This window comes from Balaenoptera borealis, assembly GCF_965194805.1.
Source record: "Balaenoptera borealis genome assembly, chromosome: 3".
Lineage (NCBI taxonomy): Eukaryota > Metazoa > Chordata > Mammalia > Artiodactyla > Balaenopteridae > Balaenoptera > Balaenoptera borealis.
The window spans coordinates 92,770,213-92,797,114 of NC_138866.1; the positions used below are offsets into that span (position 1 = coordinate 92,770,213).

Consider the following 26,902-nt stretch of genomic DNA (forward strand, 5'->3'; position numbering starts at 1 on the left):
CCATCAGCATCAGCTGGGAGCTTGTCAGACATGCAAATGACCAGACCCCACCCCAGACCTACTGAATCAGAACCGCTGGGGATAGGCCCAGCAATCTATGTTTTAACAAGCCCTGCAGTTGACTCTGAAGCAGGCTCAATTTGAGAACCACTGGCTTAGAGCAGGGCTTCTCAAGTTTTAAGGTGCATAAGAAGCACCTGGGGTTGCCAATGCTTCTAGTGCACGCATCCCTCGGAACAGCAAGCAGCTCTAGAACATTCTCAAACATTGCTGCACATTAGAATCACTTGAGGACCTGTCAAAAATCCCAAAGCCCAGGCCCATCTCATAACAATTAGATCAAGATTTCTGGGAGTGAGAGCCAGGCATCAGTACTTTTTTTAAAGACTCCCAGGTGATTCCAGTATGCAGCAAAGTTCTGCGACCGCCAATTGAGAACAAGGGTAATATGAAACTATAAGCTCTTGACAAAGATTCTCTCCCGGGCCAAACTCTACCCAGGCTCCTCTGAGCCCTCCTCCCTACTAGGCCTCAACCTTGGCCTAGAAAGACTTGAACAAAACAGTAGCATAATTTCTAACAGCTCAAGGCCACACCCCTGGGATGATCCTACATCCCCTTAAAATGCCTGCCTGAGAAAACACAAGGCTGCCAAAAGATTTAGCGTTTGTTCCAGCCAACACCTGAAGATAGGGCCCCTGTCCCCCAGCCTCTGTGGGAGGGTAGGAGGCTAACTTCCATAAGCATCAGTTAGCAAACCCAGATGGGCTTCCCATGGACCAAGCCCCTCTTCCTGCTTTTTGTAATTTTTCACTTCCCTGACTCATACTAAGTCGCTGCATTCATCCTTCCTGTTCTCCCATTCTCCCTCTAAAATGCCCAGTGACCGCTGTACAGATCAGGTTGAGCCCAGGTCACGCCAGACTCTTTTTTCTATTGCAGTAGTTATTACTGATTAAAAATCTGTCCTTACTACTTTAACTAGTGGCCAGCTTTGTTTACCTTTAACACTGTTAATATAACCAATTTCAGAACCACTCCCTGTAAAAGCACCATCTGAAATGGAAAGAAAATGATTTTTTTGACCTATGAACTCACCATGGGTAAGCTGCTTGTGAGCACAGCTTTTATCTGACTATAGTGTGCAGAAAAAAAAAAAAAAAAAACGTAAAAATTCCAAACCTAGAGAGGGAACATTTAACTGTAGTGAAGGACTAGAGGAGTCTGCTGAATGGTGAACTTCTGATCAAGGACAACCATGAACAGTATGGTCTGCTGGGAACAGCATGGGCTTTACTGAGGACAAGGAGACCTGGGTTTGCCTACGTATAAGCTGTGTGACCTGTGGCCTCCGTTTTCTCATTTATAAACTGTAAGCCACAGTGCCTAACTCAAGCTGTCTGCCTTCTTCATACCAAGGGCTCCTCCAAACTTTTTTGCTCACAATTCAAGTCAAATCTTCAGCATACTAAAAAGCAAAATCCCTAAGTACATTCATTTAGGTTCCAGAACATGCCCTGGTTAGTTAATCATTATTTCAGTGGTCAGCAAAGGAAACCATAAACAAAAAGAAATGGCAACCTATACACTGCAAGGAAATATTTGCAAATGACACCACCGACAAGGGCTTAATTTCCAAAATATAAAAGCAGCTCATACAACTCAGTAACAAAAAAAAAACAAACAACCCAATCTAAATAGACATTTCTCCAAAGAAGACATACAGATGGACAATAGGCACATGAAAAGATGCTCAACATCACTAATTATTAGAGAAATGCAAATCAAAACTACAATGAGCTACCACCTCACACCAGTCAAAATGGCCATCATTAAAAAGTCCACAAACAATAAGTGCTAGAAAGGATGTGGAGAAAAAGGAACCCTCCTACACTGTTGATGGGAATGTAAATTGGTGCAGCCACTATGGAAAACAGTATGATGGTTCCTCAAAACACTAAATATAGGGTTGCCATATGACCCAGGAATCCCACTCCTGGGCATATATCTGATTAAACTATAATTCAAAAAGATACATACAACCCAATGTTCATAGCAGCACTATTTACAATAGCCAAGACATAGAAACAAACTAAATGTCCATCGACAGATGAATGGATAAAGATGTGGTACATATATACAATGGAATATTACTCAGCCATAAAAAAGAATGAAATAATGCCATTTGCAGCAACATGGATAGACCTAGAGATTATCATACTAAGTGAAGTAAGTCAGAAAGAGACAAATACCATATGATATCACTTATATGTGGAATCTAAAATATGACACAAATGAACTTATCTATGAAACAGGAACAGATTCACAGACATAGAGAACAGACTTGTGGTTGCCAAGGCATGGGAGGGAGGAGGATGGTTTGGGAATCTGGGATTAGAAGATGCAATCTATTATATATAGAATGGATAAACAACAAGGTCCTACTGTATAGCACAGGGAACTATATTTTACTCTGTAGTAAACCATAATGGAAAAGAAAAACAAATATTTCAGTGATCAATTAAGTGACACAGGATATGTTTTTTCAGGGACAAGCACAATTTATTTCCACATTATATTTCATGAAACTTGAAAGTTTCAGTGTCACAAGCTAAACCACAGAAGCTGCCTGTCAATATACCACCCTAGACCCTTTCTCTCCGACCAGCCTGCTGGAATCTTCTGGATCATGTTGGCTTAAACTCTCTATTTGTATCCTATCATAGGTAATGAACTTCTATGAGAATCTGATAAGAAATCATTGGCTTTCTCCCAAGAAAAATGCACATAAACATAAGCACATAAATTCAGCATACAATTTTGAGGGCTTCAGAGTCTCCCTGAAACACATTCATGGACTCTGGCTGAACCCCCTGGTCTAAACCATTGCCTGCAGAGGGCAGCAGGGCAGCTGGAGCCCACATGGAGAGCTGCATTCAGGAAAGCTGGGGACACTGTAGAACTTGATTAGTTTTTTGAAGGCACTTTTCTTTAGTATCATCATCTCTTCTGGAAACCTAGAAAAGATTCTGACCCGGGAGGAGCCGCCATTCTTCACAGAGCCATCTGTGGGCAGTGGCTTCTGATCGCCTACAGGCACGCTGTTGCAACTGAGGGAACGCACTGCCTTCTTCTTATTCTGCACAGACAAATAATTGAACAGGAAGGAGGACAGCTTGTGCTTGGTGAGGTCTGGGGCCTCTTCTGAAAAGCAGTCATCAAGTGGGTCCAGCAGGGTTTCAAGGTGGCAGCTGCCTTCCCCTCTCACGGGACTGGCTCCCACATGTGGAGGCTGCGTGATGATCTTCCTGGCCTGGGCTGGGTCATCTCCTGCCCCGCTGACAGATGGAAAGGACAGTTCCTTGGCCAAGGCTCTGGGGCCCCTGGTTTGGGGGATGAGGTTCCCTCCCTGAGGGCTAGGCTGGGAAGTACAATGCTGACTCAGGACAAGAGTGGCAGCATCATGAATGAGATTCCAGTCTCTCAGGATGTCATCCCTGGTGGTGAACTGGGATGTCACAGTGAAACGGATGATCAACTTGTCCTGGATAGTGGCTGGGATGAGGAAGAGACGGCCAGCTTTAGCTATTTCCTTTAACACCCTTTCTGTGAGGCAATTAGGACCCTGTTTGAAGGATAAAGAGAAGTAAAGTCTGTATCATTTTCCCTGTAAGCATCTCCAGAAGCCCAGTATTTACATTTCCGAGAGGCTGAAAATTACCAAATAACATCCTTCACATGAGATGGAAGATGGCATTACCTTTAGACGAAAAACCACCAAGCCAAGGTGCCTCTTGGCAGGAATTTCAAAGAAAGGTTCGTTTCTGACCAGAGATTCAAAATACTTAGCCATTTCAGTACCCTACAATTGTGAACATCGAGAGAACTGAGATTAATAACAGGCAAGAGACAACCATGCATAAACTTCCACACTGTTAAAGGGGTTTAAACCAGTCACACCTTTGAACTATAGAGACCTAAGTGGCTTCTGCCTGATTTTCTTCTCCATTTGATTCTGCTCATATTCCAAACTATAAAACCTCCAATGGCTCCCTATTTCTTGTCACATTAGCTCCACTTTGAGAACTCATGTCTCAGGGCCCTCTTTCAACCCACCCCCAGAACCAGAAGGCTTGTGGGATCCTGTTCCCCGACCAGGGATTGAACCTGGGCCCTCGGCAGTGAAAGCGCGGAGTCCTAACCACTGGACCACCAGGGAAGTCCCAGAAGACATGGACTTTGCCATCAAGGCAATGTACCCTCATATCCCGGCTTCACATACCTTGGCTTACAGACAAGCCAAGAGGGCAAGCAGGGGCCACAACCCAGCCCATGTTCTGCATTCCCAGCCAGATGCCTCTTACGGGCTACAAATGCTCAGAGGAAGAGACTTTTGTTTCTCCTGTACATAAAGGCACCATGTGAGCTGTCAGCAGCCCTGCCCTCATATCCTAAGTCTACATCTTCCCCTTGCCTCTCAGACCTTTTCACCTCAAATGCCCTTCATCCCCTTTTCTCTGACATTCCACAAAGAACATATTTTTACATATCATACCCATGTACACCATGGAGAAGGCTTTAAACCTGTATAATGGGTACAGAGTTTCTGCTGGGGATGATGGGAAAAGTTCTGGAAATAGACAGCAGTGACAGTTGCACACATTGTGAGTGTACTTAATGCCACTGAACTGTATGCTTAAAAATGGTTCAAGTTGTAAATGTTACGTCATCTATATTTTACCACAATAAAAAAGTTTTAAAGCTTTGTACCATATTAATCTTTCACTGAAGTTATCATTTTTTAATTTCCTTTTTTTTTTTTTTACTTAGTATTACTAACTAAACAAGGACAGGACTTGCCCTTTCTTTCATTTTTAAAAATTTCTCCAGGCATCCAGAAGGATCTCAATAAAATATTTTCTAAATAATTGCTATCACCTGGTTCTCATACTGGGTACTCTATTTCAAGAGAAGTCAAAGGGTTTAGCTAACAAGTTGCTACAAACCCGATCCAGAACCACTTTCTCTCTTCACTGCATGATCTGTTTAAAATGGTCTCCAGTCCCTACCCTAAGCATTTTTCATTGTCAAGTCATAAGGCTCTCTCTGGGAAAGCACGCTGCTAAATGTTTTCTCACTGTTTTATACTTTTGCAATTTACTTTCTAATTTTGTCATGATTCTCCTCTGTGCCTCCTTCCCTCCAGGCCCATTTCCATCCAATTTTGAGCTCTTTCTGTGTAAATGTTTCTTAAGTCTACATGAGTAAGACATCTCAGGTACAGATCTAGAATCAGGCTAGCCAAAGACCATGAAACTGATACTTCTGAGCAAGGAAAGAGAGCCAGAAGTCATCTTTGTTCAACCTCTTCAGTTTCTAGAAAGAGCCAAAGGAAAGTGGCGTCCCCAAGGTAGCAGTGGCAGAATGCAGGTCTCTGGTCACCAAGCGCACCCCCTACCATGCTCTGTTGTCTCCTGTAACACCCGCTCTTGGCAACAAGAGAGGAGAGGGGCCAGAGGAGAGAGGAAAGAGCCCAGGCAACATCCTGCCACCAGAAACCACCTACCTTTCCGGGAGATGAAAGCAGGGCTACAACCAGTGCCCTTGTACCATCCTAGGGCAGAGGCGGGAAAACTGCAGCCCCCAGGCCAAATAGAGCCCCACCTCCTTCACACCCGTTTTTGTAAATAAAGTCCTTTGGAACACAGCCACGCCTATTTGTTAATGTACTGTGTATGGTGGCTTTTGTGCTACAATGACAGACTTGAATACTCACAACAGAGACCATATGGCCTGCAAGGCCAAAAATATTTACTATCTGTCTTTTAAAAAATAGCTTACAAACCCCTATTGTAGCTGATAGGAGATGAAGGTGACGACAATGTTGACTTATTTTCATTAGAAGAAGGAAAAATTGGAGGAGGAGGAGGGGAAAAGGAGAAGAAGGAGAAGGAAGAGAAGGAGAAGGAGAAGAGGAAGAAGAAAAGAAGAGGAGGAGGAGGAGAGGAAAGGGGGAGGGGAAGGGGAGGAAGAGGAAGTGGGAATAGGAAATATTTGAGTACTTAGTGGAATATTAGGTCTTGCACTAAGTAAGGGCTTTATGTGTATTATTTATCATCACCATAAACCTTTGAGAGAGGTATTATCATTTTCTCATTTTATAAATTAGGAAGGCAAACACGGAAAGTTTAAGTAATTTGTCAAAGGTCACCAAATAGTAAAGGGTAGAACTAAAAAATCAAACCCATATCCCATTCTCTAAAGCAGTAATCTATAACAGGGAGATACACAACTTGGTTTTATATGACTTTCAAGAGCTCACATAATAGAAAATAGCCCAGAACTGTAAAGAAAGGAGGCCCTCCTCTCTTAAGCAGGGCAATTACCATCTCTGAGCCTCACCCATAAAATGGGGTTCATCAGGGTGACTGCCCCAAGCATTGTTGTAAGAACCTAATGAAACCCTATAAGTTATTTCTTTAAGACACTGTGCAAGTAAAAATAATTATGATGGCAGTCAAGCTGAAGAGATAAAATTAACTCACATCAAACAACTTCATTTTAGTTCCACCCTTTACTTTTGTGGGCCATTGGTAGCTTTTAGAGCTCAGTTTTGCAGGTGTGCTTGAGTAGGTGGTCCTAGGAATGCCGAGCAAGCAGAGACGAGGGCGGATGGAATAGTCAGGGAAGCTCCTGGGAGGAGCGGAACTTAATCCATTAGCAACATTTGGAGAAGAGAGGGTGATCCAAGAGGGCAACGCACAGGTGAAGGCGCAGAGGCACACTGAGGATGGAGTTGGAATGGGTCAGTGAGAAGCCTGAGCTTAGAGGCTGATAATTGGGTCCTCGAAAGCCAGGCCCAGGAGTCTGGGCCTAGTGTAGGCAAAGGGGAGCCGATGGGAATTCAGGGCTCTGAGTTGGGAGAGGCAGCATGAGGGTAATCAGCCAGCACCTGCACGTTGAATATCCAGTCCTGAGTTGGAACCAAATGATAACCTGTAACCTCCACCACCTCATCCCCCAGCTACCTACTTTCCAGTCTTGAGTCTGAGGATAGAGAGAGAGCAAAAATGCCTAATGTCCCTGGGTGACAGCCATTCATTGATAAACATCCAGTTAACCAACACCTTGATGTTGATAACAAGTGTAAAGTTACCAACAGTTAGCCAGTCATACGTACTGATTCAACCACTGCATTTGGCCTTGTGTTTGCTTAATGAGGACGGAATTCCCTAGAGGAAAGGTGGCCAGGGAAAGACACGCAGAGGAACAAAGGACAACATCTTTGGAGTAACCCTGTTGTATTTATCAATACCTTTGTCTTTCTCATAGGCACTCATAAAAATGAGAGAAAATTGCTGCTGACCAAAATTCTTAGTTAAGTTCCACCCCTTCCATGAAGACTATGACAGAGGAACTGTGCCTGTCTCATTCACCTCTGGGTCTCTTTCCTAGCACAATAATTCTGTTGTTGAATTAAGTTGAAATAAATTGTACCAAATATGCCTTCAGTAAATACCTCTTGACATCATGCAGGGATGTTTGTTCCAGACTTGCAGGTCTACATGTCCAAGCCAGGCGAGCCCTGTTTCTGGCATAACCATAATAGTGACTAAAATTTTCAGACAGCCATGACAATCAGAGTAATTTTTTAAAAGATAGGCTCCTACCCGGGCCACAAGCTGCCCTTTGATTTACTTTCTATTTCTTTCTCTGCAAACCAGGCTCTCAGGCCATCCCTCCCCAGTGCTCGATGATAGCAGAAGGGATGGTGAGACAGTCAGGTGGCGGGCGGGGGGGACACACCAGACAGCCCTCAGTGTCATCTTCTGCTCAGTGATCCTCTAGCTAGCAAACAGACGGCCTCCCTGAATCATCAAGTCCCAGGAGCTCACAAACAGGCCCAGGCACCTGAGCCATACATCACACATCCCCCCAGGGAAAGGTCTGCAGAGCAGAAAGCAGCCTTCCTCCCCACTAGGCCACAAAGCAAGCCTGGGCCCCTCCCAAGGTCTGCCCACTACATACATGTCTGATGTGCGCTTGAAGATTCTTCACCCCGAAGGACCGGATCACAAACCAGAGTTTAATAGAGCGAAACCGCCTGCTCAGGGGGATCTGCCAGTGCTAGAACAAAGGAGCACAGTGCCATGGTTAGAGACAGGGACCCCTGCTGCTCCCACACACACCCCTGAGTTTTATCATCTGTCGTCTGCACAACCCTCCATGGATGCAGAGTGTCACCAGGATGCCCGAGGCTGTTGCTAAGGAGAAGCCAAGGCAAGATACACAAAGGCTACCTCATCATGTGACCAAACCTTTGTCCAAGAGCAGCACAGGTAGAAACCAAGTCCATGACCCTGGGCCAAGGAGAAGACACTTTGCTTTAAATGCTGCTTTAAAAATCTCATCCCAGGCTGAAATTCAAGATAGGGGCAATACGTTTTTTCTCTAAAAGAACCTAAGCTACCTTGAATAGCAGAAAATAGAGTTTGATTTCTCTTCCCCACAAAAATGTAAAGTATAGGGTTCAAGAGCTCAGATGCTGGAGCCTCACAGACCTGGGTTTCTCCTCCATCTCTACCTCTTACTTGGGCATTGCTGCCTCTCTGGCTCTTCGTGAGACAAAGAATGAACAGCACCTCTAGGGATGTGGTGTGAGGAGAACCAGGGTGAAGGGCTTCACAGGAAGTTGTCAATAAGTCCTGGCTATTTAGATGATAAAAATGTGAGCCACAAATCACAATGGTGTTTCTGCCTAGAACCAAGATGATTATTATTTAATTTCACTGCCCTGACCTTATTTTTCCTGTGACGTTCTATGCCCTCAGGAGGACACCAGCCCTCAGACTGCAAATAAACATCTATATCTCGGCCTTTGTTAGACTAAAACTGACCCTCTGTTCCTGATGACCAAATTCAACAGAGCTTAAAGTTCAAGGTTGCAGGCACCAAAGGTCTGAAAATTTTCAAACCAATTCCAAATCGATTTCTCAGATCTGTAAACAGAGCAAAGGGTTTAGCACACATTTGCAATTATTCTGATGAGTAGTGTGATTTCTAATGACCTCTTCGTCAAATGTCAGAAAGCATCACCACAATTTCTGTTGACTAAAAATAAATATTTTTCCCATCGAATATTTATCTGTTCCTCCATGGGATTGCCTAATCCTCAAAACTGTGCACACCTTCATCCTTTGCCCCAGTTTCCTGACCCAGGCACAGTTTGGACATGACCCCTTGGTTGATGGACAATGTTTCTCTATATCAAGCACTAAGCCTTTGATTTCCAAGCAAAACATTCCAGGGCTGAGGACCAGCATGGGGACTTTCTTTTCCCTGTAACAAGGAGAGCGTCAGCTCCACCCTTTGTTAGATGGACACTCCAGATGGAGACTAATGAATGGATAATAGTGGCCTCTGAAAACATTGTTTTCCAGATGGTTATGGCCAATTGACTACAATAATTCACGAGCCAATTAAATGAGAGGCAGAGATGATTTTAATTTCGATTTCTTTACAGTCTGACCATATCCCCAGTTGTTCCTCTTGTCAGTATTCCAAAACCAATCCATGCTGACCCATCAGGGTGGTTCTAGCAGATATTTTCTGCTGGAACAGGAAATTTGGACATGGCTCTTCTTTAACTCAAGCCATTCCCAAGTCTCCTCTGTGTCCTTTCAAGGTTTTGCCGGTCTCACAGCCAAGAACAAGACAATTCCCCCTGCACTAGTTGGGGGGAGGAGAGGGAGCTTCCTGATGTCAGAAGAATCTAGCCTTGATTTTAGGTGGCTCCAGGGCCCGAGGGATGAAGTCCCTACGTCTTCTCTCCCAGGATGCTGCTCTATTTCTGGCTCATCTCAAAATGGTTGGGCTTTTATTTAAAGCTTCAGCCACCTGGGTGAAAGAGAGCTTGGGGCAAGGGGCAAAGTAGCAGTGAAGACCCCCCAGGATCATAACAGACAGCAGCTTCAGTTTTCTAGGAGTTTCTTTGAGACTTAAAAATTAAATCCATAGGATTAGAGGTGAGGGAAGGAAAAGATAAAGTAGCACATTCTGGACCAGGGCTAAGAAAAGTATAATTTAATATTTTTATAAGTGATCTGGAAGAGAGAGAGCACTGTAAAATCTCCGAACTGATGGGAATGAACCACAAAAAGATCCTGAGATACTGTTGTGGACAAAAAACAAAAACACAAAAAAGTAACATAAAATCCAAAATGGGCCAAGGTAAGAAAATGCTCTTAAGTTATGATGATCCAAGTTCACTTATAGAAAAATGGGCATTGGGCTCCCCTGGTGGTGCAGTGGTTAAGAATCCGCCTGCCAATGCAGGGGACACGGGTTCGATCCCTGGTCCGGGAAGATCCCACATGCCGGGGAGCAACTAAGCCCGTGCACCACAACTACTGAGCCTGCGCTCTAGAGCCTGCAAGCCACAACAACTGAAGCCTGCGTGCCTAGAGCCCGTGCTCCGCAACAAGAGAAGCCGACGCACTGCAACAGAGTAGCCCCCGCTCGATGCAACTAGAGAAAGCGTGTGCACAGCAACAAAGACCCAATGCTGCCAAAAATAAATTAATTAATTTAATTAATTTTTTTAAAAAAAGAAAAATGGGCATTGTTTCACACTCAGGGGAGAAACCTAGAAATATCCCTAAAGCTATCTGGCCCTTGGGCTGCTGTGAAAATTTTTTTAATTAAAAAAGTGCTGAAAACCCATCAGACAGGGCAGTGGAGATGAAAGAACCATTATTATTCTATTTTTATCAACCTCTGGAGGGTCCTCCCCAACCACTACAAGCTTACTGCCTGAAATTCCAATAAAAAAGCTTTAAAAAAAAAAATCTAAAGAAAGTGTGAACTGGTCCAAGGGAGAATAACCAATATAATCAAGAGATGATGCAGTGATTATTTTAGGACTAAAAGGGTAAGAAACTTTAGCCCAAGGAGAGAAAACAGAACCATCTCTTCACAAAGAATGACTCCCAGATGGCAGACACTGCTCTCTGTGCTTCACTGTATTAATTCATTTATTCCTCACAGCAAGCCTAACTAAGAAGCTAGTACTGTTATTATCACCCTCATTTTACAGATGAGAAAACCTAAAAAGCTTAAGCCATTTGCCCAAGACCACACAAGTTAATAAATGGAGGAGCCAGAATTCAAACACAAGTCATCTGTGTTTTTAACCTCTTCGCTATATAACAAATCTCTGCAGCTTAAAAGGAGAGCTTTTAGAAATATCACACCTACCATTTATTAAGCATGTACCACATTCCCAGTAAGAAGTGATCTACATGTATGTTCCCATTGCAGCCTCACAATACCCTGTGAAATCAGTGCCACTATGCCCATTTTGCAGATGAGAAAGTCAAGGCTGAGAGAGGTCCACTATGTCTCCCAAAAGCCCACTGCTCGTATGGAATTCCAAATCAAGCTTGTCTCACTCTGCCTAGCCTTGGCCATGTTATATGTAACTTATTAGTTTACATCCCTGTCTCCCTTACAATTAAAGGAAGGGCTCATCTTCAAACTGAGGAGTAAATCTGAAGAAACTGTTTCCCCAAGAGATAGTACAGATTGAGAATGTGGGCAGGGTCGAGAGATTGAGGTGCAGCTAGTGGGCAAGGCAGGAATGCCTGGAGGTATCCAGAACCTCGGGAAGGATAACTATTGCCCCATCCCCACCGTGGAGCCTCCCACAGTGCCTCGATGGGGACAAAAGGATGAAAGCAGTTTAAGGAAGGAGCCTCTTTTCCTATCCGTGGAAATTCTCCACCCTGCCCTGCTGCTAGGGAGTGAGCAGAGAAGATTATCCAGGACAGAGGCAGAAGGGAATTGGGAGAATTTTTAAATGCCACAAATACTCAGGACACTCGCATCCTACCTCAAAGGTTGGTTTCATTCTCTAGGGTTTTTAAAGTTTTCTGGGTTTCATTCTATATGCTTAGGCACAGCTTGAAACCAAAGGTACACAGTGGCAATATTATGGGATGGGCTCATAGTGTGAGGGAAGGAGACCCTCATCAGACTCAGGCCGTTTCCATCTCAGAGGCCGTTCCTGGCCACTCACCATGAAGTCGGTGGCTGCACCCGAGTCGGCATGCCTGAGGTAGACGGGGTTCACGCTGAAGGTCTGCTGCAGCTTGTACTTGTCCTTGACCCTGTGGGTTTCCAAATGGGCATTAGTAGCTGAGGATGGCTTTCCCACAGGCTGGGAGCTTGGCTGCCACACTCACCAGAACCCAGTACAGTCAAAGTGCACCATCATCCACTTGGAAGGATTAAAGGTGAAGGAATCGGCGTACTCGATGCCCTTCAGAAACCCCCGGAACTCAGGGCACAGGAAGGCAGTGCCCGCGTAGGCAGCATCGATGTGGAGCCACAGCCCCTCGTTGGCACCTGAGGAGGCAAACATCACCTACTGGGGGTGGCACTGGGGGTGGGAGTGGATTGCCACCAGCCAGCTAAAAGGCATCTCTTACCTGGTCCATCCAGCTGCTGGGCTGCAAGGGAAGGGCTGAGAAAGGATGCCCATGGCTGATTGAGACACGGAGGCATGTGGACATGGGGGGAGGGTGTCAGTGCAAGGAGTGGGGCTGAGTTAGGCACGGCCACCCCTGCAGGGAAAGCCTACAGAGCCTCACCTTTCACTGACCAGAGGGTCGACACCCTCTTGGCCTCCACCCAGAGCTTTCTGGAACAGAAACCAACTTACCACTGGCCCAGAGAGCAATGTTAATGCATCTAATACAAATGTTAGAGAGGGGGTGTCTCTCTTTCCTAGTGGGTTTCTCGCTTGAGGATTTTGAACAATCACATTTGGGTTTCCTTTCTGCCTTTATCTCCCCCTCAGCCCGTGGTTTCCCCTACCCTACCTTTTCATTTTCATTTTCTCAGCCTAGACTAGAAAATACTCCACTATGACTCACTCACCCTGTGTTTTGGATATGTCCTGCTTTAAGCAGATTTCAACATACAAGTGAGAGAGTGAGAGACCTGAGGTCCTCCCACTGTTGCCTCTGAGGACAGGATGCAAGGGGGTCAGTGACCTGGTTGCCTGGAAGGAGGTACTCATGACCTCTGGTGGCTCTTCCTACGCTCTGTGCATTGACCACGGAGGGACCAGAGAATTGCACTGAGCTGGTTGCAGGCTCTTGCTCTAGGGAACATTTTAAAACTCATTACTTGTCTTCCTAGCCAGACAGGGCAGACACTTACAGATGGGGCCCAGCTCTGACAGGCGGTCAAATGCACAGACCCCAGTGGTCCCCAGTGTGGCACAGACCTGGAGGAAAACAGAGGAAGTTAACATGGGAAGGTGGGCTCGTGTGACACATTCGGCCTGAAAATAAAGATTTCATCACAGATATTATCAGCCCCATCCGTCCCACTAGAACAGGGTATGTTTCACACTGTATTTTACCATGACCCACAGTAAGAAATACATTTTTTTTTATAGCTATTTTTATTTTTATTTATTTATTTATTTTTGGCTGTGTTGGGTCTTCGGTTCGTGCGAGGGCTTTCTCTAGTTGCGGCAAGTGGGGGCCACTCTTCATCGCGGTGCGGGGACCGCTCTTCATCGCGGTGCGCGGGCCTCCCACCACCGCGGCCCCTCCCGTTGCGGGGCACAGGCTCCAGACGCGCAGGCTCAGTAATTGTGGCTCACGGGCCCAGTTGCGGCGAGCGGGGGCCACTCTTCATCGCGGTGCGCGGGCCTCTCACTGTCGCGGCCTCTCTTGTTGGCGGAGCACAGGCTCCAGACGCGCAGACTCAGTAGTTGTGGCTCACGGGCCTAGTTGCTCCGCGGCATGTGGGATCTTCCCAGACCAGGGCTCGAACCCGTGTCCCCTGCATTAGCAGGCAGATTCTCAACCACTGCGCCACCAGGGAAGCCCCAAGAAATACATTTTGTATAGCAACCTAGGACATATACACATGTGTATCTGAAATAAAAGTTTTACCAAACAATGCATATTCTCAACACAGGAACGTACTCTCATATTTTCCGTTCTATTTCTTTTTTTTTTTTTTCCTTATTTTTTTAAAATTAATTATTTATTTATTTTTGGCTGTGTTGGGTCTTCGTTTCTGTGCGAGGGCTTTCTCTAGTTGCGGCAACCGGGGGCCACTCTTCATTGTGGCGCATGGGCCTCTCACTGTCGCGGCCTCTCGTTGTGGAGCACAGGCTCCAGACGCGCAGACTCAGTAGTTGTGGCTCACGGGCCTAGTTGCTCTGTGGCATGTGGGATCTTCCCAGACCAGGGCTCGAACCCGTGTCCCCTGCATTGGCAGGCAGATTCTCAACCACTGCGCCACCAGGGAAGCCCTTTTCTTCCTTTAATGTTGGTTCTGACCCACAAAATTTATTTCCTAACGCACTAACTCATAATTTGTAAAACATTGTATTTGAGGACCTTTCCGCTCTTGTTTGCAGCATGTTACTTACCTGAATTCTGCCAAAATTCCTTGCTCACCTCCCAGCTCTATCATTCTAAGCTCAGAACATGGTCTGACTTACAAAGACAGGCACCAAGCCCTGTTCTCTGTCCTCCTTGATGGCTTTCTGAAGAACTTCCCCTCGGAGTGAGAAGTCGTCATCCACAGGCAGGAATTTCATCTTGACCAGAGAAATCAAACCAGCCTTTTCCACCGAGGAGTGGGCCTAGAAGGACAATGGAAAGCTCTTAGCAGAGTCATCCTGGGATGAGCACTCCCAGAAACTGCTGAAACCAGACCAAGGGAAGCAATCACAACATTTGACGTTTGCCTTCCCCCAGGGTTCCTTGGACAACCTCTGAGACCTGGGCTGCCCTGAACCCAGCGGGCTCATGTCTACAGGGAAATCACTCAAGGACTAAGACTCCAGAAGCCAAGCCCTACCTGAAGGTTTGGCTTATGTTGGGCAACTCACCTGGTCGGAGGCATAGGCAACAAGCCGGGCGTTCAGGGAAGACTCATCCGCCCCGGGCTCAGACACTTTTATTTCCAGGATTTTGTTCTTCCTTGCTGCCAGCAAGGCGATCAAGGTGGATTCACTGACTGTGCTCTGCAATGGAAGAAGTTTCCCAGTCGCAGCCTCTCCACGTATTCCCTTGGCAAATTCCCCAGGTTTTGTAGGGGTGTGTGTGTGTGTGTGTGTGTGTGTGTGTTTAATAGCTATTCCTGAGGAAGTACACAGCTCCTGCCTAAGGAGTTGCCCTTCCCCCCAGCTCACATGCCTCTTCTACATTCTACACTCACAACTTCCTATGTATTCCTGGGACACCTCCCTCTCCTATAATTTTCAGGGTAGTAATGAAAGCAAATTTTCAACATCTTTATTAGGCCACAAAGACCAAAAAGAGAATGTTCAGAGAATGCTAGGTACAAGTCTGCTTGTAGATATGTTCGTTCCCCATGTTAAAAAAAAAAAAAAAAAAAAAGAACTTTCCATGTATTAGGTGTGGAAATGGAGTTTGTTTCCACAGAGATATCCCAGAGAGAGAGGGTCCTGGCCTACTTGAGAGATAACTTTGGCCTCAGTTTTGCTGCCAATGGCTCTTGTGACCTTGAGCTAATATTGCCCCTCCAGAAGGCTCGTTTCCATTTATAAAATAGAGAGCATCCCTTTAGCTGCCTACCAGAGTGGGAGTATCGATTAACCAAAAAAAGGGTTGGGTAGGATTTTTCTCTGGCCACGATTGTGGGAATCTTGGGGGCCACCTCAGCAACGTCACAGAAATCTTGATGATTTCTCATCATTCATTTGCTCAGTCTTTGGTGTCTTTGCTTCTTGAAATCCTTAGGTGACCTACAGCTGATTGCTCCCTGCTGAAAAGCCTAGAGGCTGTGTCACAGGAAATGCTATAGACCAGATCCCACAAGATACTCAGTGGCTGAAAATTACTCCACAATTAGGAAGCCAGCAGAATAGTAATAATAATATAATAATACCACCTTCCATCTGTATAGCTATTCCTAGTTCACAAAACACTTTCTGCTATCGCATTTGCTCCTCATCACACCTGCGACACTTGTGATTCCTGTCTACATATGACAATAGTGATGCTCAGAGAGGTTACAGAACTAAACCAAGTTCATGTGGCTGATGGATACGGGAGAAAGCATGGTTTGGATTTAGACAGGGTCAGGTTTGACTCCTCATTCTTCCACTTACCAGCTGTGTGACCTGGAGCAAGTTTTTAACCTCTCTGAGCTTCCATGCTCTTATTTGAAAAATTGGGGATGGGGCTTCCCTGGTGGCGCAGTGGTTGAGAGTCTGCCTGCCAATGCAGGGGACACGGGTTTGAGCCCTGGTCTGGGAAGATCCCACATGCCACGGAGCGACTGGGCCCATGAGCCACAACTACTGAGCCTGCGCGTCTGGAGCCTGTGCTCCGCAACAAGAGAGGCGGCGACACTGAGAGGCCCGCGCACCGCGATGAAGAGTGGCCCCCGCTTGCCGCAACTAGAGAAAGCCCTCGCACAGAAACGAAGACCCAACACAGCCATAAATAAATAAATAAATAAATAAATAAATAAATAAATAAATTGGGGATGACACTATTTACCTACAGGGTTCTTGAGATAATTAGATGAAAAGCAAGATCATGCCCAGCAGGCATTTAGCATGTTCTTCCAGATATAATATTTGAAGCTATAACTATCTGCTAACAACCCAGAAGGTCCACAACATGCAGTAATTTGTCTTTCTTGTGAGGGTCAGATTTTAATCTTGGTACAAGACTGGAGTGAGAGAGGGAGTCACTTAGCTAGCAAACGGGCCCAGCAAACTTTCCATTTCTCATCTCAGGGCAGCATGGCTATTTTTATTTAATAGAGGAAATCTTTGAATCCTCACATCCACCTTTTGAAGGAATTATTATTATTATTATTTCTCTATCTTATATATCATAAGATCAAGAAAATTACACATTACAGAATAATTCAAGAATTTGGGGGTTCTCAAAGGTCTCAGAACCAAACCCTCATGAATGTCAAGGGTTTATAGATGCAAAAGTACCTAGCAATGTGCACGGTCTACAGGAGGCACTCCTCAAGCTCCACTATGCTGCACTACTCTTGATAAAAAAAGAAATATTTAGGGCTTCCCTGGTGGCGCAGTGGTTGAGAATCTGCCTGCCAATGCAGGGGACACGGGTTCAAGCCCTGGTCTGGGAAGATCCCACATGCCACGGAGCAACTAGGCCCGTGAGCCACAATTACTGAGCCTGCGCGTCTGGAGCCTGTGCTCCGCAACAAGAGAGTCCACGACGGTGAGAGGCCCGCGCACCGCGATGAAGAGTGGCCCCCGCTTGCCACAACTAGAGAAAGCCCTCGCACAGAAACAAAGACCCAACACAGCCATAAATAAATAAATAAAATAAATTAAAAAAAAAAAAAAAAGAAATATTTGAACAGCTGTCATTTGACAGATATTCAAAAGACAGGATTATAAGATACATCGATCTACATTGTTAATTTCTCTCACTGCCAAAAGTCTCCTGGACCTAAGAGGGAGGAAAGAAGTTTCTACTTGCCTTCTCTTTTCTACTTACCATAAGGTGTAAAATGGGACAAGAGAGGGGAGATGTCAGATTAGAAACTAAGAAACTTGAATCAAGGAATACTAGAAATGTGATAATGTGTTGACTTTTTAATTTTTTTCAAAGAAAAACTAAAAGAAAAGTGGAGACAGTCGTGGCCATGGTGTAAAGGCAATGGAAGTCAAGATGGTAGTGGCAGCAAAGGTGGGAGCGGGGACTGTGGTGGAGTTGGTGGTGTGGGTGATGGTGGTGTCAGTCATGATAGTTATGATGGTAATGGTGATGGTGCTGGCAGGGACGGTGGTGGTGTGAGTGACATGGGGGAAACTCCACGGAAAACATGAGAATCACCCGGGTAAGTTTGGCTTATCTTTCCCTACTTAGTCCCTGTGCTAGGAGGAGCTTTGCCAGTGGAGGCACCTGCAAGACGCCTCCCCCCTGGCTGCCAGGGTGGTGGTGCAGGAAGTGCTCTGGAAGCCCCAGCATTTTTGCCAGCCAGTCCATGACATTCATCTCCAGTTCCGTGCACACAGGGCTGGAAGCCTGAAAGAGGGAAAGCAATGTCATCTGGATTGCCCCAGGGCACCAAGATGTCCCCACCAGCCCCAGAAACACATCCATCTCTGCCTTGACCCTCCCCAGGCCTGTCTTGTCCCTGGAGAAGGCGCCACTTTTAGGTCCTGTGGCGCCTTCATCCTCTGCCAAACCAGAAAGGGGAAAGAATGTGGGGCTTTGGTTCATGCCATCCTCAGTGAGGTGGATTCTCCTGTGACTCCAAGGCCCGATGGAAAAACAGTCCTAGAAATGATTGCTTCCATTTGGCTCCCCAAGTCCCTAAAATACCCAGCTGAAAAGCATTCTAAAGGCCAGGGGGAAGTTTTAAGACCAAGAAGGAAAGCACTTCCTCCTGGAAAAGATAGCAACTCTCCCAGCTTCCAACCCACTCCACCCACCCACCCCTACACACACACACACACACACACACACACACACATCCTATAACAGTTCAGGCTTAAAATAGAGAGCTGTTCTAGGAGGCTTGTGGCACAATTTAAAGCTGATTGGTGCTTAAGGAGTTATTAAGGGAAGCCTTAGGGCATATCCCTAACCCCTCAAAGACAAGAGCAAGGGGAAGGTTGTACCCACAGGCACCAAAGTGCTTAGAGAGTGTAACAAATTGTGGCAATAACCAGATCTTGGTCCAAATCTCATCTCTGTCTCGATGAACTATGTGGTCTTGGGGAGATAAATTACTTAAGCCTTCATTTTTTAATTCACCCTTACAAAATGGGGCCACTACTCATAATTTCACAGGGTTAAAGAATAAGATGAGATCATTTATATAAAGCTTAAGCTCAAGTAATGTAGCCATTGTTAATATCTAACTTGAAACCCTGTTCAGAGACCCGGACAAAATATGTCTGCCCCAGGATTTCACTTCCTGCCATGTCCCCTTTTCCACTGGTTATAGCAGCAGCCATGGTTACTCACCCAGGTAAATCCCAAGCAGTTGATGGCATCAGCCAGCATGTCTCCCAGAAGTGATGGCCAAGAGGTGAGAGCTGGGTAGTAGGCGTGCATATGGGGGCTTTGCCAGTGTACCACCTGGAAGCAGAGCAGGTACACGGGTGGCACCAGGGGCAGCTACCGGCGGCTTTCCTCTTCCAGAGACCCTCCCTGGCAAGGGGCAGCGCCCACTCTAGAGACTGGCTGACACTTTTAAGACAACCAACAAGTGACACAAATCCATAAAAGTAAGGCATAGTCACAGTGTTCTTGCCGCCCACGTTTCTCATATTCTGAGCTAGTTCATCAGTGGAGCTTTGCACACACGCAGAGACCAGAAGGGAATATGCAAGATGAAAATCGCTATGGGAATTAGAGTTGTGGATTCTGGATAGTGTTTGCATTAGTCTCCAAAGCTTACCCCCCGCACGGCTCCTACCCAGTAATAAGAGGAAGGGGAGACTGTGAGCTCTGGAAGAGCAGGTTGCTTGTCTCATTCAGTCTCTTGCAAAAAGTATCCAGAGTTCTTTGGGCATGCACTCTTGCAGAGGGCCAGTGTGCCTGGGTTCAAAGCTCTCCTTAGCTTCCCAGTGGGGATGGAGAGAGGAGACTAGAAGACAGAAGTGCCAGCCCAAGGGCATGGGAAACTGCCTCCAGATTAACCCTTGAGCCCACAGTTAGATTAACCGGACGAAAGGAGGGGCCCGTGGACAGGAAGGGCCTCCTTCAACTGCTCTCAGAAACATTTTCGGTGGCTCATTGGCCTCACTGATTATCTAATCTGGCTTCATCTCACTGTTCTACAATCATACCCTGTTCGTATCTGCGTTCATGTCTTTGAGCAAAGCTGTGTCCCCTGACAGGAAGGCACTTCTCATACAGATGGGACCTTCCAAAATCTGCTAACTCTTAGAAAGCCACTAAATATTCATTTCCTCTATGAACCCTTCCCCAGGTCCCCATCCACCTTTGATCCCTTCCCCGGGCCCATGGAATGTTCTCATTCTAGATGTTTCACGCTACTGAGAACTCACAAGATAACATTTTAGTGTATTATCGAGTTATTTCGTGTACACAAATCCCTTTAACCCTTTAAGAGCAAGGACGGTGTCCTGGATAGTGTATGGTAGAAGGAGCATAAGATTTAAGCCCAAGGACACAGGTTCCAGTCCTAACCCTGCCGTAACCAGCTGTGTGACCCCGTAGATTTATTGTGAAGCTAATGAACTTAAGCATCAAGGTCCCATGTTTGCATGGGTCTCTTTCAAGATCCATTCTTAATTTTTTTTTCTTAAGTGGGGGGGGGGGTCCCAATTTTTTCATCCAATTCCCACCCCATAAAACCAGGATCCTCCCTGTACCTCTCTCAACCTCAGTTTCTCATAATAAAATAAATCCTGTCTCCTGGGGCTGTTGTGTGGATCAGCCTGGGAGGAAATTTGTAAAATGTAAAGCACTAATGTTAACGGTAAGCTGATCACATGGTGATGGACATATCACATATCCTGACTTGACTCTTAGATAATCAGACCTCGTCCTCCGACTTTCACCAGGCAGACGGCATCATAGGTAATGACAATATCTTCCACTTCCTATGCTTTATCTTGTTTAATTCTCACAGCACCCCTATTAGGTAGGTTCTAACATTATCCCTGTTTTACAGATAACAGTTGGGGCTGGTGGAGAGAGAGAGCATTCCCATGATCACGTACACCTCATAGGGACAGATGTCAGAAACCCAGGGCTTCCTGACTCTGGAGCCCAGCACCTAAGCAGTTTGGCACCCTGCCTTCTCCCCCTGCTCTCCTCTCCCTCCCTCATGAAGAGTAGGTGGGGTTTCTCTAACCAGGGTTGGAATTAAAGCAAAAAGACAGTTTTTCTTCTCCTTGTGTCTAGGAGGTGGCATGGAGGGGGAAATTAATCCAGTTTTAAAGGAGGCGCTGACCCTAATGAGAAAGCAAAGGGCTGACGGCTTTCAGGCCAACTCTCAGAGGCTGGTGCAGCCTGAGAGATGAGATGAAAGATTGGGTCTTCATTACTGATGTGATTAGTGACAGTATTTTGGAAACCCTGGAGAAGGCCTTCCACCTCCTGGCCCTATCAAGAGGCAATTGTCTGTTCTAATAAGATACATAAGATAAGATAAGTCAGAGGAATGCTTATCAAAACAGACAGACCTCTTGGTCCAGAAATGAGCCTCTTTAACCGTACCCCCAGCAACTGCTGGAATTTCTTTCAGTCAAATGAATCAGCTCATTTCCATCTCTTCTGACAGCTGCTTTCAGTCTCACTACCAAATTACGGTTGGCCCCTCCACAGATTACATTTTACAGAATGAAATCCATGAGATAATCTTATCAGGGAGCTAGCCTCCCTGGTAGAGTTTTACTGATACGGAAATTTTCAAAATATGCTTATGAAATAGGCTGAATGGTCAGAGAGAGATGAATATTTGGCTTTGTACAAACTTGCCATTACTTTCTGTGTTTGAAAGAAAACAGAAATATCTCACCTCCACCTCCAGGTGTATTTCTGTCACATCTAAGTCCAAAGCTCTTTGGGGATGATGGGAGCAAATACCAAGTCATCCTGGGGAAGAGCTGCTGGACAGACGTGGTTCCTGACACCAGTGCCCCAAGCAGGGAGACCTGTGACTCTGGGAAGACAACTAACTTCTCTGAGCCTCAGTTTCTTCATAAAACATGGATCGTAAGGTCCTTTGGGGATAAAACAAGCCAGTCTACCATGTGGCTAGTACAGTGCCTGGCATGTGGCGTGGAGTACAGTAAAAGGCAGCCCTTCCGTGAGAGGAGGATGGTCCACTTTCAGCAGGAGCGCCTGGCACAGCTCCCGGTGCTCGGGGACATTGTCACAGCACACGGCAGCTTCAGCACAAGCCCCAGGCGTCAGCCAGCCTCTGTTTGTTCCCTGGCCCCACTAGCACTGTCACCAGGCTATGCCCCTTGTCACTGAGAGTATAGATGATTCAGGGAAAGCTCCTTCCTACTCCTGAAAAGCAGTTCAATCAGGAGACCTCCCTTGGTTAGGAAGGACGGGGTTCTCCACTTCATGGAGGAGAAAGGATGGGGCTGACCTGGACTCGCTCAGCTTCCCGGCCCACCCAACCTGACAACCGGGGTACCCTCGGAGAGGTGTGCTTTGGCTTCCCTCCCTCCCTTTGGCACATTTCAGGATTCTGTAGGAGAGTTCCCTGGCTCTGCCAACGGGGGCTTCTGGGACCATCTCCCACCTCCTCTCTCCATCTTGCTCCCCACATTCGTCCTTTCCCCTCGGGCCCAATCTTCACTACTCACCTCATCTCATCCGACTTCCACCCTTCTGTCAGACAGGCCCTGGGATGCAGTCCTTACTCCCTCCTGCTCCCTACCCAACTCTACAGGTCAGCCCTGGCACCAGAAACCTAATTTCAGTCAAAGTCCCAGCCCTCCATATGCCCAGAAGACAGTCTGGGATGTCGGTGGCCAAGGGGCTGAGGGCTTATCTTAGGGTTACCCAAGGCTTTCCAGGCCCATCGCCCCCACCCCCCACCTATACCCCGACATCCAGAATCACCCTGTGGTGACTGCTTCTCACCCCGGGCATGATGATTCGCTCAATGTCCCCAAAGATGCTGTCCCAGCTGTCGGGCTCCTCGGGCGCACTCTCGGGCAGCTGGGCCCGCAGGTAGCCAGGCCTCACATCCGGAGTCACCCGTCGCTCCTGCACGCTGCTCAGGTACTGGCAGATGTAATCCACCATCTCCTTTCCTACAAGGGAGGCAGAGAAGCCAGGCTCATGTCCCCTGACTGGGCCTGGCCAATTCGTGCCCGTCGCCCTAGCATCGGGATCAGGAGACTGGGTGAAGAAGGAGATGGATTCATGGGTTGAATGGCGGTGGGTCTGACCCCCAGCACACAGCTTGTCTTCAATTAAAAAATTTAAAAGTGTGCAAAGGAGTGAATGAATGATGGAGGGAGTGTGTGACTCTATATACATGAATAAGAGGGAGAATCTCCAAGGCATCAAGCTCTAACACCAAAGTAAAGGATTTCTTTTTCCTCCCCTTCCCTTTTCCATATTAATCTTGATCAGCTCTCCCACCTTTCTTTTCTTCTCAAAAACAGAGGGTCTATGCATTCATCACCTTACAGATTCAGTAGAAACGCTGTGGCTCTTTCTATCCAGAGATTGAACACACACGCACACACACCCCCTATACTTGTGCCTTGTTGGCACAGATGGCAAGCTCCCACACTAGGGTCTGATACAATGTAAAAAATATATTTGTTCACCATTCCCATTGGACCAGTAATTCCCCACATTTTTGGACCCATGAACTTCTTTGAGAATCTGATTAAAACGGTAGACTTGTATACACACAATTTTGTGTGTAATCTCTGAGGTTCATGGACTCCCTAAAGCACAACCATAGGCCCAGACTAAGAACCCTGCACTAGCCTGAAATCTTGGGAAAGGCAGGGCCATGTCTTAATCAATTTATCTCCCTCGCTTCTGCCTCCACCAATACCTCAGTACCTAGAACAGTTTTCAGATGCTCAACAAATTTTATCAAATGAATGAATAAAAGAATAAGGAAGAAAGACAGCCAAGTCGAATACTTGAAGCCACTGCAAATTATCTATTCTTTCTTCCCTTTCATTTCTCCAGGAAAGGGTCTCTGTCTTCAGAGCCTCTGTCTCTTCATCTCTGTCTCTTTTTCTCTCTCTCTCGTTGCTTCTCTTCCGCTCTGTGTCTGTGTCTGTGTGTTCATCTCTCCTCCCTCTGTGTCTCTCTCAATATCTATCATTCCTCCTTAGTACTCCCTAGCCTCCTTTTCCCCCTGCAAAAGAGGGAGAGAGAGTGAGAGAGACAAGGAAAGGCAACCCGATGTCTTCCCACTGCATTAGCTCATGCAAAATTCTTATAAGCAGGACCAGTCCCAGACAAAGCTGTAAAAACTTCCAGCACCCTTCTCTCTTCTTTGTGCTCTCCTCCAACCCTCCCACGGCCCGATGACTTTCATGACTGCAGCAGCATCCCTCCAGAGCTCTGAGAGCCCTGGACCTAGCCCTCCACTTACCCAGGGACCGTATGGAATGTTTTTGTGTTCCACTCACAGGATAAACATCCACAGGATAAACATCCACAGCTGATCAAACCAGCTCTCGGCTGAGTGCCTTTGGAAAGCAATGGAATAAGCTAATGTCCACTGAAGTGTAAAGACTGATAGTCATTCAGGCTGGATGGGAGGGGAGTTTGGGGGAGAATGGATACATGTATAGGTATGGCTGAGTCACTTGGCTGTGCACCTGAAACTATCATAACATTGTTAACTGGCTATACTCCAATATAAAATAAAAAGTTTTTTTAAAAAAAAAAAAAGACTGATAGCCACTTAGTGAGTTATGTCTGGGTAGAGGAAAGAGAGGAAAAGTTGGATTTTAACATGGGACCATGCCTTACAGCAAAGAAATTTTAGGCAAAATAACCTACTAGAGGGGATGAGGATATAAAAATTTATGGAGAGAGAAATTATAAGCAACTACTTACTTTCCCTCTTAGGACAGCCGTGCCTGAAGACAAGATAACCATTTGGTTTTGCTCATCACACAAGGCTTGAGACAGAGTAGGTGCTCTTTAAATATTTATGGAATGAATGACTAAATGAAAGAACTCTACAGACAGATTCACACATAGAGAAATGAAGAGGAAGGAAGATGAGATTTTTGCATGACTGCAGAATACTTAGGGAAATTCTTTTCTACTTCAGAACATGAATAATCCCCCTTTACCCATTTAGTATTTCAGAAACCCAAATCCCCTATTCCGTGGGAAAGAAGAAAGGGAAAGTCTGGCACAGTAGTGTGGACGCACATGAGAGTTGGTGTATGAGGGGGAGAATGAAAGAGAGGTTGAGAAAAGTTTTAAACTCTGATCCCACATTCCCTTCTCAGGAAAAACTTTGTGGAAGCCAACTCTCAGAAGGAAATTCTAACACTCCAGTCAAAAGACACCCCAAAATCTAAGCAGCAGTTCCTACAAGAGTGGCAGCAGGGAAGAGGGCCAGGGATGCCCATGCTCACCTCTCCTTCTGTACTCCTCAGGTTCCATCGTCTCCCTGGGGCTTGGCTCCTTCTCACAGACAACACGGAGGAGGTGGAAGGTGTGCTCCTGGGCAGCCCATGTGCGCCCTTTATTTAAAGGGTTCTCCTCTCTTCGACCTTAGCTCCGCCCTTCCGTGGCCCTTCCTCTAGGTTTAATTAATTCCACCCCTTCTTCCCCCAGTCCTTGCTGGGAACAGTGACCACAACTTTAGCTGGTCCAGAGATCGAGGATAAAAGGCACTTCTAAATTAAACAGTGCACTTCGCAGGCAGCCTCCAGGTGGATATGGTAAAGAGCCCTCACTTCTTTCTGGTCCCAGATTCATACGAGAGATCCCGAGCCTCACACAAAGCTCCCAGCTCAGTAGCCCGGAACAAAGGCAAGGGTGTGCAGAATAAGTAGCAAGGATTGTTATTATCATTCCTGACACTGCGTTCCTGGCAGGGAGGGAGAAACAGGCACTTACAGCAATACTGCTCTTCTGGCCACGCTGTGCTCAGGAACAGGCAGATGTTATCATCTAACACGACGGATTTTTGTTGTCGTTGTTACTACATAATACTTGTTGCTGTAGAGAGATGAGAAAACGCAGATAAGCAAAAAACAAAAAAACAAAAATTGAAACATCACCCAGATTTAACACATTTAGCACTTAAAAGGCTGTGTATGCGTGTGCTTGTAAAGGGATGTGCAGAAACTACTGTGGGGAAGGGAGACACTACTCTTGGAGCTTTATTTCTGAGTAGAAAGTGATCGAATGCTTTCAGGTTGCCAAAGAGAACAGACTATTTGGCTTGTTTCCAATCTTCATCTTCCTTGTCCTCTGGGTGGAGTTTGATGGTTACTCCTTCCAAGGCATCGCCCCTCCTGCTCCACCTGCCACCTCTCTGGCTGTTTGTCTCCTCCATCTGGCCCTTAAATGTGGGCATGCTTCAGGGGGTTGCCCTCCTCTCATCTTTCTTCCTCGGTGGCCATATCCATTTCTATGACTTTAAATGCTACCAGGTGATATTCTTATAAGTATAAACCCTGTGTCAAATTTATACCATGAGGCCCTCCCAGTCTTCTGAGCTCCAAAACCTTACATCCAACTGCGTAGCTGACAAATAAGCTTGCATGGCTCTTAGGCACCTCAAACTTAACATGTTACAAAACCGAATTTTAGTCTTTCTCCAAAAATCTGCTCCTCGTTCAGTCTTCCCCATCTCAGTTTATTGTATCTCCGTCCATCCAAGCATCCATCCATCCGTACAACAGAATATTATTCCATAATAAAAGGGAATGAAGTACTGACACAAGCTACAACATGGATAAACCTTGAAAACACTATGCTAAGTGAAAGAAGCCAGTCACAAAGGGCCACATATTATAGCATTCCATTTATATGAAATGTCCAGAATAGTCAAATTTGTAGAGACAGAAGGTAGATTACTAGCTACCAGAGTTTGACAGCTAAGGGGAACAGAGTTTGGGTTTTTTTGTTTTTTGTACTGGAGGAGGGGATGGTAGTGATTAAAATGTTTTAAAATTCTTGTGATGGTTACCAACTCTGAATATACTAAATGCATTGAATTGGACACTTTAAATGGGGGGATTTACTATGACAAAGGAGACAAGAATATAAAAGGGAGAAAAGACAGTCTCTCCAATAAGTGATCCTGGGAAAACTGGACAGCTACATGTAAAAGAATGAACTTAGAACATTCTCTTACACCATATACGAAAATAAACTCAGAATGCATTAGACCTACATGTAAG

The 26,902-nt window shown here is 46.0% G+C and overlaps 1 protein-coding gene across 1 annotated transcript; it reads right to left on the bottom strand.

Annotated features, from left to right (window-relative positions):
- Positions 1-1,022: 1,022 nt before the first annotated feature.
- Positions 1,023-25,174, bottom strand: HDC (histidine decarboxylase). Its single transcript, XM_082387923.1, has 12 exons — positions 25,124-25,174; positions 22,635-22,807; positions 19,026-19,139; positions 17,955-18,077; positions 14,921-15,055; positions 14,528-14,671; positions 13,225-13,291; positions 12,243-12,405; positions 12,077-12,167; positions 8,029-8,127; positions 3,761-3,862; positions 1,023-3,625 (listed from the first exon to the last, which is right to left on the bottom strand). The coding sequence occupies exons 1-12, from the start codon at positions 25,149-25,151 to the stop codon at positions 2,879-2,881; spliced, it is 1,986 nt and encodes a 661-aa protein (XP_082244049.1). The 5' UTR covers positions 25,152-25,174; the 3' UTR covers positions 1,023-2,878.
- Positions 25,175-26,902: the final 1,728 nt, after the last annotated feature.